Source organism: Haliaeetus leucocephalus, unplaced genomic scaffold (assembly GCF_000737465.1).
Source record: "Haliaeetus leucocephalus isolate CR32 unplaced genomic scaffold, Haliaeetus_leucocephalus-4.0 Scaffold173, whole genome shotgun sequence".
Lineage (NCBI taxonomy): Eukaryota > Metazoa > Chordata > Aves > Accipitriformes > Accipitridae > Haliaeetus > Haliaeetus leucocephalus.
The window spans coordinates 14222722-14238415 of NW_010972609.1; the positions used below are offsets into that span (position 1 = coordinate 14222722).

Consider the following 15694-nt stretch of genomic DNA (forward strand, 5'->3'; position numbering starts at 1 on the left):
GGAGGGCAGGGGCGGCGCGCAGCCACCCAGCCGGGCCGGCGCAGTGGGGAGGGCAGCGGAGCGGACTCTCGGTGCCGCCGGCCGCGCCGTTACCTTGGCGAGCATTTTCTTGAGCTGGCTCTCGGAGACCGCCATGGCGGCCGGCCCCTCCTCCGCCCAACCGCCGCCGCCGCCCCGCCCCGGCCCCGCCCGGCCCAGCCGCCCCTACATAAGAACAGGAAGCGGCTGCGCGCGCCCGCTTCCGGCAGCACCGCCCGCTTCCGCCCGGCCGTGACGCCGCTTCCGCGAGGGCCGGAGCCGGGGCGACGGTGGCAGCGGCGGGTCGGTGGGGAGGGAGCGCGGGCGGCCGCGCTCGCCCGGTGCCCCGGCGGCAGCTCCAGCGCCCGGCAGCCGCTCCCCACCCTGCCTGTCCCCGTCCCTCAGCGACGCCACGCCCTAGCAGTACTTGGCGTTATCGAAAACACCTCACGGCACGTCTAACACATTCTTCGTAGTGCGGTTTATTGTTAAAAAGTATTTCCGGGAATTAATTTCCCGGGAGAAGGGAAGGTGCCGTCACCCGCCACGCTGACTGAGCTGCGGTCCCGCGGTTGTTTTCCAAGGAACGCCACACAAACACGAGAGTGATGAGCCAAGATGAGTTACTTTATAACATAAGCATCAATCTGAGGAAGAGGGGGCAGCTTTTTATGATTAAAACTATTAATAAAAAAAAACCCAAATAAACAAAGCACTCTGTTCACAATAGAATAAGCGCTCAACAGATTAAACAAAACACGTTGAAGAACAATGTAAAACCATAATTTTATACTGTTTTTTTTCCAAAGCAAGAGAAAAAAACGACGACAAAAAAACAACTCCAGAGTCCAGCCATCACATTGGGTGCTTTTTTTTAATGTAGCAGCAAAGTTGGTCACCTGCAGCCATCACGAATTTTGTCCTATCACTGACCACCACAAAGAAGGAAATTTGAGTACTCCATGAAAAAAAATAATCTGAATTACTGAAGGTTTTTTTTCTATCTTAATTCCGAGACCAATATAAACTCAGAATTCCTTGTAAGTCTGGCTCTTTGAGATATAACCAGAAGGCACAAAGGAATAGATCGTTCATTCTGACACAGATCCTACTTTTGCTCAGAAAGCTTCATCAGTATTTAACCAGTCACACCTCAAAACACAAACGTGGAATGACGTTCCTAAGCTGCACACAGCAGGAGTAGAGCTCACATCTCCTCTGCCTGCAACATGACTCTGAGGTATAAGCAGGATTAATATAGTCTTTTACCAGTGCAGTGAATCAAGAGCTTAGAATCCCCCAAACCCCTTTATCTTAAAAACATCTGCTCTTTGATTTATCGAAAAATCCACATCCTGCTTTTTCACCACATCCCTGGCCTCCCCCGAGGAGGGTTACAGGTTCTGTTGCCTTCTCAAGTAGCTGTATTCTTCTCAGGCTGATGTAAAGCTTACTGACATCAGCTGGCTTCGGATCAAGGCCGGAACTCGCAGATACTTCCACATTACCTAACTGTCAGATTTTATTCTTTACTTGAAGCCCATCCCCTGCTCCTCCCTTTCAGGAAGGGCACCTGTTCCAATGCTGCACAGGGCAAGAGTGCTGCGCATAGGTACTGAGAACTGCAGAGGCTTTAGTGCTCTGAACATCCTTACAAAATAAGAGCAAACAAGTCATGACCGGAAGGTCTCAGACATCGTATTAAATACACAACAAAAATTCATATCCAATACTTCAGGTTTGAAGGACACTGCTAACATCATGCTTTTAGCTTTTTCCCCTCAGTAGTAAGCAGGAGTCCATTGACATAAGAGCATCTGTGACAGCCATGAAAAATCGAGCTACCAAACTGCACCCCCCAGTGTCCTGAAGAGCTGGAGTGTGACCATATTCCAGACAAGCCCCTGATGCAGCACTTAAAAACCAGGAGGAAGATTCTAGTTGGCTCTACACACCGGAGTTTCCGCAGAGCTGGGTAAGCTGCTCTCCTAGACTGTGTCCTAATGAGGTGCAAAGAGCTAAGAATAACCCAAGAATCAGGCTATAATTAGCAGCAAAAAAACACAGGTGAAAGTCACCCGAATTTAGGTAAAACATTTTTGCATATTACCCTCCTCATTTTGGCTTCCAAAAGTGCACTTTTCAAATAAGAGATTACTGTGCAGTGCAGTATTAAATAATTTAAACCAAAACTGAGAAAGCACTTTTTGAAAGCAAAGTAAAAAAAACCTTCTTGTTTTATATAAAAATCCATATATACCAAGCAATCCTTTCTTTTGTGAGCAGACACTGTGGTTTCCCTTGTGCTTGCTTACAGTTTCAGTTGCTGCTGAAGGTCATGAATTGATCCTGCACTGCTTTGCAGTTTCTCTTGCACTAGTGGATCTTCTTCTAGTTTGACCATTTCAATCACTCCATTGGTTCCAAGAATACACGGTAGACTTAAGAATACTTCACTGTTTATATTGCAACATCCCTGAAATAACACACAAAGAACACTGTTACACAGTTACTGATTTCTGCTCTGTCTGAAGCATGGAGCTACCCAAAATAACTTGATTATTTTCATTAAGCAAGGATATTCCATCATATGGCATGTTTTGTATAGGTCCAATTCCAGTTATTTTAGATGCTGTGCAATGGGTTACTGTATAGAAACTTTAAAATATTACTGTACAGATAAAAAAAATCTTGAACCATGCCACACTTGGAAGAGTTTCCCAATATAGATACATCAGACCTCTATAATGCAGGCAAAACTTATACTGCAAAACACCCTTTAACCAGTTACTTAGGTAGAACAAGCAGGGACACATGTACAGTATCATTAGGTCTTTTGGCACTGAACAAAAGAAATTAAAAAATGCAGCCAAAGAGAGCTATTCAAGGAATATTTTTCGAGTATTGATCCCATATTAATTCTGTGAGAGACTTTATTGAATTTATATCCCTATAATTCAAGTTTATACTGTAGATTTTGGTTATTTTTAGGATCTGAATGGCAAAATGTACATTCTGTAGTTACTCTGCAGTTTAAAAGACTTGTCACTCCTCTGTATCTGCATTTAGTTCATAAACAATTAAAAACTTTACTTGAAAACATAATGATGAAATTAGGTGTATGTCTGTAGTTGATACAATAAGCAAGCTGCTCAACTTCCCTATGCTGGGACATGCAAATCACCCTTCTGAAGCCTGTAAATAGAAGTGATCAGTAAATGTTTCTACATGGTTTTTTTCCTCATATGAAATGACTTAATGCTTTAATGAAGCCTCTTAGGATAAACTTTAAACAAGGTTCAGTCTACAATTTTAAGTTAAATATAGCTTCATAATCTTCTTTTCAATGGAAAGTATCAAGGAGTAAAAAAGCAGCTGTTTCAAAGCTGGTCAAATAAAATACTGGCAGAAAATCCATTTTATACTTCCATAAAAGACACACAACTCTTTTGGCCCCTGGAAAAATCTACATTCAATAATGAACACTTGGAAACTGCGACACACACATTTCTCTTCATTTGCCAAATCCAGCTATTCAGGGGGAGCTGGTCAGCAACCTTGAACGTATTTTCCCCTCTAGACTCTTGTATTTTTTGGATAATAATCCACATTTAATACTGGTTTCAGATTAACACAACAATTGATTTTTGCTCACTTTTGGACTAGAATTGAAAGCTGTTATTGGAAGAAAGTAATGGAAGTAGTGCTACTTCAGAACAGTTTCTTTAAGTAAGATGTCTGTGCTGCTGAAATTAATGGTCATATCCAGTATAAATAATATAATTACAGTGCCAACCAAAAGATATTAATAACACATTTACCTTTGCCAGAATGGATACAGAATGAACCTTTCTTTTATCTTTCAGTATACTGTCAGTCAAATCAGCAACTGAGAGGCCAACAGACCAAGATCTCTGACCTTTTCCCTTTAGAACTTCCATAGCTCTATGTAAACCAGGAAAAGGAGAAAAACATGATGTTTAGATTATAGTTATTCCTACTTTGGTTTATATGTAAAACCCAAAAGACAGATTAAGTGTATCGTATCAGGTAAAGTGTACTATAAAAACATGATTCTCTGTTTTGGAAAACAGAAGGGAATTAAGAATTGCTTTATAGAATTTCTTTGTGTATATTTTACCCACACTTGTAACAATTCTCTTTTCTGTCAAGAGGTGTAACTGATATGTGGCTAATTAAATCAGATAAATTGATCCAAACATGTACTTTGAAGTAAACTGCTTTCACACAAACTCTTGAGAAAAGTGTGCTGGAAGGCTTGTCTACTTTTTTTTTTTTTTTTAAAAACACAATCGGGCTGGCAGCTCTAATATTCTAGCGTATATTCTACAAAGCTTATCTTATCCGTAGATCATCACAGGCACATTATTGAGAACTTCAGAAAAACAGTGGGCATATACACATATATGAAAGTGAATGACACTCAGACCTACAATTTCCTGTAAACTCAGTATGTCAACATTTTAGAGTAAACTTCCTCCTCCTCATAAAGAGCTGAAGAAAAAACTCTGCAAACATCAAGTGCCTAAATATGAAGAAAAAAAACAATTAAGATTATAATGGTGTTACCTGTTAGCCACCTTTTCCCTTGAGTTACAAGCAGCCATTGGTTCCATTTGATTTGCAACTAAATTACACCTGGTCCATGATGGTACTAAATAGAAACAACCAACATTTAAATGCATATCTAAACAGTAACTAAAATAGGTATCAGATAAAGTGGGGAGAAGAAAAAAAAAAAAAACAACAAAAAATTCAAGCTTTCCAAACTCTCCTTCCCCCACAACAACCCAAATGTAGTTGATGACCTTCTAAGGTTTGCCAGACTGCCGAAATAAACTCTACAGTAGCACCTGGCCAGAGACACTTGCTTAAAAATGAAGTAATACCTAATAATTCTTACATTAGCAGTAACCTACCATATATTATACCACATTTTCTTCCTCTTTCTGTACCTCTAACCTGTATTGTTATACCGAATAAAAAGCATTTGAGGCTGTATGGTTTGGTTTTTTTTACTGTGACAAATGTCAAATACTTTTGCTACCACTTGAGGTCTTCAGTCTCGGGCACACACCAAAACTGTATTATTTAGAACCATAATTAAGAAAATCTACCACGCTGCTTATGACTACCTTAATTACTTTTCTCAATTATTCTTTCATTAATCAATTACTTAAGCACTGCCAGGACATTATATACTCATAGTCATAATAAAAGTATCACTTTACCTTTGTCTTCCCCTTGTTCACCAATAATCCAAGCATCTTTTGCCAGCGCCTCTGCTTTCAAAAGGTTTGTCAGTATATACTGAAATCTCTCAGTATCTAGATTGGCACCTACTCCAATAACTCTGCTTTTGGGAAACGCACTCAGCTTCCATGACACATATGTCATTATTTCAACTATGTATGAAAGAAAAATATGTTGACAATGAAGGACAACTCAAAATTCAACACAACTGCAGATTACGAATCACAATTACAAAAAACTCAGGACCATGTTGTTTACTTTAGAAAAGGCATAGGCATGTAAAAACATATCAGTAGTTTATTTCAACCTAAAACACCAAGTCGGGTGGGGAGGGGGTGAAGAAAATTCACAGCTCAAGTAGTTTTAAGAGAAGTCAAGTGAAACTTCAGAATGAGTCACCATGCTTCCCTCTACCAAAAAATCTCACATGCTTCTCAATTTAATTCAGCCAGTATTTAATTTCTTTTCATTTGGCAAGCACTCTTTTCTCCATCTCCACAGCTCTAAATGATAGGAAGGGTAAGAAGCACTTGAGAAATAGAAAAGGGCTGTCTTCAGTGCATTTACAGGACAGAGGCTCACACTTACTTCTTTCCCTTTTAAGTAGTGCTTTTGCCTTGTCTTACTTCACAGAACCACTGACCCAACAGATTTAAACTTTCCACCAAAACATAGCTGCAATATTTACTATCAACACCACATTATGTATATTAGTAGTCTGTGAGTCTGATCATACGGCACATAACACACATGCATCTATCCTTACTGCACAGAAGAAATGTATACATAAAACTCACAACTGACAAGACAACAGCCAATGGATGCTAATCTTGTAGATACAATCAGGCGGAAATTACATACAGAAACATACAGAAATACATACCTTTTATACAAAACAAAGTATACTATTTTCTTTTATCTTGGTAACAGTAAAGAAAAAACTCTCAAAGACAGTGTCCTGCTCAAAGCTGAAAAGGAAAACATCTTTCAGAGTAGCAAAAATTTTTTACTAAGTGGGTGTATTCAGCAGTAACGTATTTTTAAAACAGGCCAAAGAGAAAGCCAGCTGAGGGACAGAACATTAGGTGAAGTACCAACATACCTGGATGAGAAGCAACAACAAGCACAGTGTTCTGACTGTAGTGCGATATTGCTGGGATAATTCCTCTGAACAAATCCACATTGCTTTGTATGACATCAAGGTAAGTCTGAGCATTACCCAGGGAATTAACTGTAAGTACCACAACTTTTGAATCAGCTGAAGCAGAAAAATCTGAAAATATAAAGAAATTATGTTTTTTAAATTTATGTCATTCTATCAAGTTCTGGATGCAAAACGAAGAGCCACCCTAAAGGCTGAACTGCAGCATCCAGCCTAGTTAGGGATTCTTCCCCTCCTGTCTCCCCGCCATATCGCCCAATGTGGAATTTGGGGCACTTCCACGGCACCTGTAAAACACAGCTCTCCCACAGAACTATTTTTCCCATTTCATAGTTGGCAAACACAGAAGGCAGACTGCAATTTGTCCAAAGTTACAGAGCGAGACCAGAAAACATCTAGATGGGGTTGATAGATAAGCTTTTCCAAGTTTTCTTGGCAAGAGAGGGGAAAAAACCCAAACAAACATGAAAAGGCTGCTTCATTTTTATTCTGATTTTTAAAGAAGTGGAAAGACTTTCAACTCCTTTATCTGAGGCTTCTATAATTTTTCATCTTATAGCTCAGTCTAGGACATGCAGACAACCACAAGAAGTGTTCCAAAAGGCTATTTATTAACTCAAGTAAGAGACACGTATTTATTAGCCCAGGAAAACACACAACTACATTTGCTGCAGAAATTCGTAAGTCAAAGCTGCCTTCAGCAGGTAACTGCATATCTAAGTACCATACAGGCGATCAGCTTGGACACAGAAACAAGGTAATTTGACTGTCACACCACTTCTGGAACCAGCTGAAGCCAAAGCAGAGGCCTAGTGCACTGACAAATTAGAAACATACTAAGCAGGATATAATTAATATCAGCTTGCCCCAAACCTAGATATAAGCATACTAAAACAACAGGTGACAGCGTATAAGCATTTTCTAATATTGTAACACTACTAATAGCATAGCCAGCAACAACATACAAGCTTTTTGTACCATGGCTAAATGTAAGTATGTAATAGGTAACCACAAAGGCACAGAGATTTGTGGTACAATTGCACAACCAGGGTTCAGGAAAAAACGTGCTAGCAGTAAAACCTGCAATATAAGATCAAAGGATGTAAAGCAGGCAATGTCAGGTGCAGAATAAACAGGTAAGATACCTGGTGGAACCAGAACACATCCCTGACCACAAAATAAGAGAAATTACATCAGAAGCACAAGAAAGCCCCCACTTCATCTTGCAGAAGGCACAAGGAATATAAAACCACCACAGACAAGAAAGGAACAACGGGAAAGTTGCTCAAGTCAGTTCCAGCTTCTCCTGTGGAAGAGCTTTTGAGCCACATCACCTCAACCTCTGTGACTAAAACCATCAAAGACTGTAGCCATCACCACTAATTACAGAAACGTGGCATCCACTCTGTTGAATTGTACACTCACAGCTAATTGAGGACAAGATTGTTAAGAATTAATTGTTTGAATATGCAGTGATAATGATTAAGAACTAACTATCAGCCATGTGCATGTTTAATCAACATCAATCTAGGGAAGTAGTACTTTGAAACTTACCTTTATTTATCAGCCTTTTTAACACTGCTCTCACAACTGTCTCTAATTCCCTAACATACATACATTTTTCCCCCCTTCCTTCCTGTTATCAATTAATATGTACAATATGACTGAAATAACCAGGGAGCTGCTAAAGTCCTGCGTACAGCCCCCATCAGTTAATGTTTAAAATAGGGAAACAATAACTAGACATGATTTAGGACTTAGGAACTAACTATTAGACAATGGGGCTTTATGTTTATGTCAGAAAAGGTAATGGATTGTGGTCTCGTCAATAAACCTTGAAGAATCGCTTGGAACTGCCAAGATTAGGGAAGAAGTAGGTAAAAGGTAATTCCTACATGGGGAGATTGCGACCACTGACTCATTGACCACCTACTCAAATGATACCACCTACTCAAAGACGACAATAAAGAAGACAGAATCTGCATGCTAATTTACATGAGGGGTGAAGAAGAAAGAACAAATCATTAAGAAAAATAACAATGAATATGTATTAGTTAAGTGTACAAATGTGAGAATTTTTTGAGACAAGGGTGTGCTGTCTTGAGACAGGCACCCATTCATGCGCATCAATGAAGTTAATTTGAAAATACCTCCACGCTGTGTGTTATTGGCTTGCACACCGAGTAAATGAACCCTGTCTGAGGGACAACATTCACCCTCCCCACCTATAACACTGAAGTAGTAGCTTGGCTTCTCTCTGTTTCTGTGCGACTCCAATTTCAGCATTAGCCTCTTACCTGAGGAGTACAGACTCACATACTTCTACCTCTATAAACAGAATGAAAAAAGCCTGAAATAAAAGTGATGCAAGCTTTGCTGAACCTTCCCCTCCCAATTCTGCCCTGAAAAGATGAAGAAAAGCAAGAAGCTATGAAAAGATAACATCTTTTTAAAAAGATGGTCTATATGCCAGAGCCTTTGTATCTCCCAAGATGTCCTGCTCTCATTAAAACGAACACAAGCACACACAGTACAGTACTCGCTCCCACTCCAGTAACAACATCTAATACCTTTGCTGATCTCCACATTTGGCAGAGCAAAGATCTCCAAGTCCATGGTCCCTCCTTTTGCTGCACCATCAGAAATATCCAAAAGAACCACCTTGTCTGCAGCACCCTGTATGAATAAAAATAATGCAGATCAACAATAAAACAAACCAAAACTTGTTCTTGCGGAGGTAAGGAATAAAAACCAGTTTTCCTCCAATTCCAGTTATTGTTGTACTGTGTATAAAACAAACAAAATTACTGACCAAAATCACTGTCAAATAAGAAGAAAATTAATTTACTTTAGTGAGTTTAATTGGAAAGTGACTCATTATGAAACAAACAAAAAACTCACAAAACCATCTCTGAGAAGTTATAAATGTTGATGTTACTGTTGTCTCTGAGCATACAGCTGTAATGAAGTACAGACCGTCTACAGACTATCTTTTTCCAGGGGACTAGGAGATCCCAAGTGTGAGAGGCCACCGCTCAAGGCAAGAATCCTTTAACTAAGGATTTTCAAAATAAGTGAATTCAATATTCAACCTTTTGTATTTAAAAAGCTGACTGAGAAAACAAGGCAAAAACTTAACACTTTTGTGTGTCCATAAGTTAACTGAAGAGAGAAATGACTCGGAGAACTGAAAGAGAGAAGAAGCAGTGACATGGTTATTAAAACTGCTGAGTTATTTCTATGTGTCATACACTAAGAAATAGGTTGGAAACCTCTCTGTTGATCAGGTCTGTTGCTATTTATAATAATTATGTACCTTTGCTGCAAGTGCTAGCACACATGCAATGCCAAGATCTCCAGCTCCAACAACAGTAATTTTGTTAAAACATCCTTCGTTTTTGCCTCCACCAATTTTACTCTTTGATTTCATGTCAGTCTCTCCTACAATTAAAAGAAAACCACAGACTTAAGTGCTGGTCCACACTGTATCAATAAAAGTATTGCTGCTTCATAAAGGATCATGGTTGTGCCAGCGTTAAACCATATTACATAAACTTCTTCAAAATAGTGGTCAAGCCTGACCACAAAAAATTCATCACAACTTGCAAGGTGTAAAACACAAATATTCCTCTCTGGACAGGAATATTTTTTCACTAAATGGAAAATATGAGCATAACAATAGCAAGAAGATAGACACTAAAGACCACACAAACAATACTCCCTTTGCTACTGTTACAGGTGTGAATATATACCATGGTCATAAAATTTGTAAAATTTTTTCGTATTTTGAAAAGACATGCAAAATGGAATTTGATTAAAATACAATGATCTGAGGTTGTTTAGCCAATGCTACTGGTAACACAACAATTCTCATTCTAACTATAATGCAGAGAGATATGTAATAGAAACATTGACTGACTAGAAACATGTATTGTGCATACACACAGACGTGCTCACAAGCATGTATATGTACACAATTACCAGAAGAAACAGCAGAAAAGGGTTAAAGGGAAAGGTTTGCACTAGTTGCCACAGATGACCATCTGTGGTTTCACTAAAAGAAGGAAAAAGAAAAGTCTAACCTGAAAAAAATACATCAGGATGAACAACAACAGGACTGAAGCCATAAAATACACAGATAAGGAAAACAGGAGAACCATGAAATTAATGAATTTTGCCCAAGACTTACAATGGGTGAGATAAAGTAATGAGGCAAAAATGCCAAATAGCATCCACTCCCAAAGGGTGTAAAAGACAAGTCCGAAATCAGCTTGTCACCACTGAACAAAACGAGCCCAAGAGACATCATATGGGCTCAACAGCCAGCACTCCTTGTCCTCAGTGTTGCACACCAGTGATTGTGGTCAGGCGGGTCTCAGGGCTTACGACTGCGGATCCGAGATTATGGGTGAATGAGATCTGAGAGAATGAATGACTGTGATTGGGTAAAATCAACTTGTTTATAATAAAATCACATTTCCCTTCCACAAGATCTCACACAGGGTTTTGCTGCAGTAATTTCCAACAAATGAGTAGTACCAAGTCTACAGCATTTTACGGTAGGTTTAAATGCAAACATCCAAAATGAGCTGCTTATTCAAATAAAGAGAATCTGAGCTCTCAGTTCAAAAAGAGGCACTTTTGATTACACAGAGGAAATACCAAACACTGTGTACATGCAAACACCAAAAATTCAGATATTAAAATTGTGTAGGCATCTTTGTTATATCGAGTAATAGCAATAAACAAAACGGGCATTGTGTAGGAACATTACAAACAAATATATGAAAACATCCACACCTTCAGTAATCTTTGCAATGTAGGAGAGAAGTTCCGATTGCCTGGCTGCATCCGAAGATGAGAGTGAATACAAAGGGAGTTCTTCCTCAAATTTTGCAATCATTTCCTTGATTAATCCAATGACATTTGATTTAGGCTGAAATATAGCAATAGAGAAGATAAAACAGTTGACTTGCTATTTCATAGAGTGGTATCAGCTGTAAACTGCAGTGAAGAACCACAGCTATACAAAGTTTAATCAAATTATAAATATTGACACCCTTAACACTTACATTAACATTGTAGGTAAAGGAAAAGCCTGGGAAATTCTAGACCAATAATGAAAAATATATCCCATCCATTTCAGAAAACTAGCATCCATTAAATCATTTTTACTGGCCTGACAGTCATATTTAAGTAAGTTATTTAATACAGTGCATAAAATCATTTAGCAACAGCATTGGCTTTTGATTCTCTATGCCAATGTTTCAGAGTTCTGCTGAAAGAGACATACCCAAAAGGTAGGAACTTCCATTGAACTTTGTTGAGGGATAGTCAATTGGTCTAGTATTATTATTCATTACTCACAGCAACAAAGGAAAAAGTATCAAAGGGTCCGCATGAGGCTTTTACTGCTTTATAACAAAGTCAGTCCCTTTTTTCTTCAGCTTAAAATAATTTTCCTTACAATCACTTATAACTTCCTTTACAATCGCTCCAGACAGTCTGAAAGGTGTAATTTCAAGAGACATAACATTCTACTTCTCTTTGCACAATCATTACATACTTAAGATTAACAAAAAATGCAGAAAACAAAAAGCCCCAAACTCTATCCACTCCCCTCCATTGATCTCCATATGATAGCATGCTTTATTCCCAAATACTTTCCTCCCATCAGCCCCTCCTTCTCTTACATGGCTCCAGTTTTGCAGGTAGGGCAAATAAATCCTGCCATGAGCATCAACATGCTTTCCCACTAAAATGCCCATGTTCACAGTCGGCTTCAAGAAGCAAATGGGGGGAGCAAAGGGATGAGAATCCAGAATCCACAGATGAATAGGTATGTTATAGGAATTACCTGTTCAACACAAAACAAAAGCCATTGCTAACTTCCGCATTGAGAAGAGACACTAAAAACCAGGCACATTTGCATGTGATTCACACTTCATAATATCAAAGAAAAAAAGCTTGACAGATCACTTTCTAGATTCACACTGGAAAGTATTTACATTGCTTAGGCTAGTTAATGAAAGCAGACTTGTCTGGATCAACTTGACATGCTACCGATTGTGTCCTTAATATAAAGCTTTGTTGTTGTTTTGTTTCCCAGGGTATTCTATCAGCCAACGTGTCCGCCTTTTCCAGGCAAAGAAATCTCTTACAGCTACCCATTTCATACTTATTTTAGGACTCAACAACTGATACAGAGAGGCATCTATTAAGAGCTTTACCTCAGACTTCAAAGGCTTTAAGTTAAAAATAAAAAATTACCAACTAGTTATTTTTGGACACTGCCTATACAAGCATAGGGCTTGTAGAGTTCACGCAACCTCCAATAGAACCAAAGAGTTTGCCTACCCAGTCTCAAACTACATGATTTTTTAATAGTTAATTGACTTATCTAATACCACCTCATTTCAGCATCTATGAGTGCACAAAGGCACTTGTTTATGCAGTAGAAGTGGCTTCTGCCAATTCATGCAAAATACTTTATAGCCACCTTTAAAGAAGCTGCACAGTATATTGTTAAGGGGCAGTACCCAACACATTCTACAATTAGATTCATAACTGGTAAGGAAATTATATTTGACTTATCTTACCGTATTTCACTGGAACAGTACCACTAAAATTCAGGAGGTCCTTCTGGGATCCATCCTTGAAGGCTGAAATTAAAAATGTGATTAAAAAAAAAATAATAATAATAATAATAAATCCTTTCAAATATGGCATGGCAATCCCATCCATGACTACCAATATACAACGCTAATTTTTCTTTAGAAATCAAATACACTGCTCCTGAAAGAACCAAGGCTAAAATGTTACTACGGTCCCCCCTCCCCCTTTGAGATAATTCCTTAATGGAATCTTAATGAAAATTGCACTGGTACAACTAAGCACATCATTAGTCTTAAAATCCCTTGTCCTGGGTAATTCTGGTGTTGTAGGAACTTTCAGTCAGGCTAGAGATTCTGGACGTTACACTTGATAAGCTAAAGACATCAAAGTGCCTTCAAGACAGTCATGGGATATAGGAAAAATGCTGTTACATATCAAGAATTTAAAATAACATCAATCTTCTATAATTACTGACAAGTTAAAATAAAATGAAATTTAGTGAATGAGTCAGGTTTTTATATGTATACATTCTTGGAAGAACTTTTAAAAATAGTCACATGGCATGAGAAATTTTGCTGCAAGTCAAAATAAAGATAGGAACACAACTGAAAGATACACTAGCTTCTATTATACACAGTCCGAACCTATGACAAGTAAGAATCACAATTAGTTCAAAGTAACTATATCACTTCTTACTGTATGTGTTCATGGAGAACGTGAAGTTTGGGTAGGCCTTGTTAACATTCTTTAGTTCTTCTATGGTCAGGTCTCTGAACTTATACTGGAAAAGGTGGAGAAAAAAAATCAGAAAAAAAATGTTTCATTTCAAAGGCTTTTTCTTTCATTACCACAGATAGGGAAAAGGAACCAAGAGAAAGTAGAAACACAAAAAGGAGAAGGTAATAATTACTTGTAGTATTATAAATGGTTTTGGTGTGAAATAAATTATCAAAAAATTTGATAAAAAAAAAGCCTTAAAGGTATCGCAGGTCTGCTGTTGCTAGAATGGAACTCCAATTCTGAACATCACTCCTGATATACTATTCCTTCCTCTTTACAACTGTGTGAGCAGAGGCTTAATAAAATTTAGTCTCCTCTGCACCCAATAATCAAAACCAACATAAAAATATAAACCCCTTAGAAAAAAGAAGCTGTCTTATTACTGACAGTTACTACTAAAAACTCAGATCCACCTGCACACATTATAGAAGAGTTTCCTAAGATGTTGATCGCCATAAACATATTAAACGTGTTAAGTAATTAGCCTTTAGGAATTTTTTCCCATGTTTAAGCTGTCCTTGAGAGCTGAGAAAATTCAAACAAAATAACGCATCCCTCTTTCCCACCTACAGTAAGCCTGCCCACAGATCAGCAGAAGTACTGACGCTTGAAATGTGATCTGAAAGTAATTATCAGCAAGAATGAATCACTGCTACTTCATTTAGACTGTCCCCAGCCAGTCTGATATCTGAACTTCCAAGATATTTGCATCCTCCCACATCTTAAAGTTATCAAGACTATTTTCCATTTCCTACTTTAGAGCATCTGCTTCTCATTTTAGGAAGTCCGGACTTGTCCTGGAACCCTCGCCTAAGCAAACACAACTGTGGCCTGACAACGGCTTAAAGAGCTGCTCACTGCACTGGAATACTTGTCATGAAGTAGTAGCTAAAATCTACACTCCCTTCAGTAAGGCACCCACCAGAAACAGCAGCAATACTACAGCTACGTGGATGGTATGACTATTTTCCACCTCATACAAGAAAACACAAAGCTGCTGAAAGGAAACACCTTTTAGTCAGCTTCTCCACATTTGGGCTTACAGGATACTGCAAAGTCAAGCAGTTAAAAAAAAAATAAAGTCAAAGGTGCTCAAATTAGGAACGTCTCCACAACTTAACTGATTTTCAGAAGTGCTGATACATCTGGTTGCGAAATCAAAGCCATCTTTCCCCAGCTGACCCCCTTCTTAATTGTAATGCAAGATGAGGCATTCCTATTGAATATTTTGTTCTTTTCCAAAGATCAGAAGATTTATGAGGTGAGTCAGATACAGACCTTTCTCATTCGGCACCTAAAATTATTTGGCACGCCCAAAATTTAAATACGCATACCTCAGTTTCTCCTACGGAAATTAAAACGCCTTTACCTCAGAGCGATGCTATGAAAGCGAATCAGTGTTTCTAAAGCGTGGCGATACGAACGCAGGGATTGTCACGACAAATCCCCGAGGACGCGGGTAACTCTCCACGCCGAGTAAGGTTTCAGCACCTCACACGTCTGCCTGTGTCCTGAGCCACAGGAATAAAACGATGCGTGGGGCAACTTTAAACTCGGCTGCGGTACGGCAACGTTAACCCTGCACCCCGAACGGCACAGAGGTCTTCTACGAGCGACGATCGCGACATTAAAGACGGCTCCGCGCTGCCCGCAGGGGAGGGGCGGGGGGCTGGGCGGCACAACCCCCTCAGCGCTGCCCTTCCCCTCGCAGCACCTCAGGTTTGGACTCGCGGGAACCCTTGCCGACCGGGGGGGGCCGCCAGGCGCTGCACCCCTGGCGTCGCCCGCTCCCTCCTCTCCCGCTTCAGGTGAGCCGCTCCCTTCCTTTCCTCCCCCCCCCCTAAA

General features: G+C 39.3%; 2 protein-coding genes across 6 annotated transcripts in view; both read right to left on the reverse strand.

Annotated features, from left to right (window-relative positions):
• Nucleotides 1-179, reverse strand: part of TSG101 (tumor susceptibility 101) — a 21811-nt gene extending 21632 nt beyond the window's left edge. For both annotated transcript variants that reach the window (XM_010563871.1, XM_010563870.1), the window contains exon 1: nucleotides 94-179. In XM_010563871.1, coding sequence (XP_010562173.1) covers nucleotides 94-135 — 42 coding nt within the window. In that variant the 5' untranslated portion in view covers nucleotides 136-179. The remainder of the gene's footprint in view (nucleotides 1-93) is intronic.
• Nucleotides 1-15694, reverse strand: part of UEVLD (UEV and lactate/malate dehyrogenase domains) — a 30593-nt gene that overhangs the window by 3897 nt on the left and 11002 nt on the right. Inside the window, exons 1-12 of one of the 4 annotated variants that reach the window (XM_010563867.1) lie at nucleotides 15219-15681; nucleotides 13766-13850; nucleotides 13054-13116; nucleotides 12148-12311; nucleotides 11255-11390; nucleotides 9771-9895; nucleotides 9025-9130; nucleotides 6395-6565; nucleotides 5271-5444; nucleotides 4609-4693; nucleotides 3840-3963; nucleotides 2334-2494 (exon numbers count right to left, since the gene is read on the reverse strand). In XM_010563867.1, the coding sequence (XP_010562169.1) occupies nucleotides 2334-2494; nucleotides 3840-3963; nucleotides 4609-4693; nucleotides 5271-5444; nucleotides 6395-6565; nucleotides 9025-9130; nucleotides 9771-9895; nucleotides 11255-11390; nucleotides 12148-12311; nucleotides 13054-13116; nucleotides 13766-13778 (1322 nt within the window). In that variant the 5' untranslated portion in view covers nucleotides 13779-13850; nucleotides 15219-15681. Of the gene's footprint in view, nucleotides 1-2333; nucleotides 2495-3839; nucleotides 3964-4608; nucleotides 4694-5270; nucleotides 5445-6175; nucleotides 6566-9024; nucleotides 9131-9770; nucleotides 9896-11254; nucleotides 11391-12147; nucleotides 12312-13053; nucleotides 13117-13765; nucleotides 13851-15218; nucleotides 15682-15694 lie in introns of those variants that run through there. The other 3 variants (XM_010563866.1, XM_010563868.1, XR_774141.1) reach the window with 3 other exon arrangements.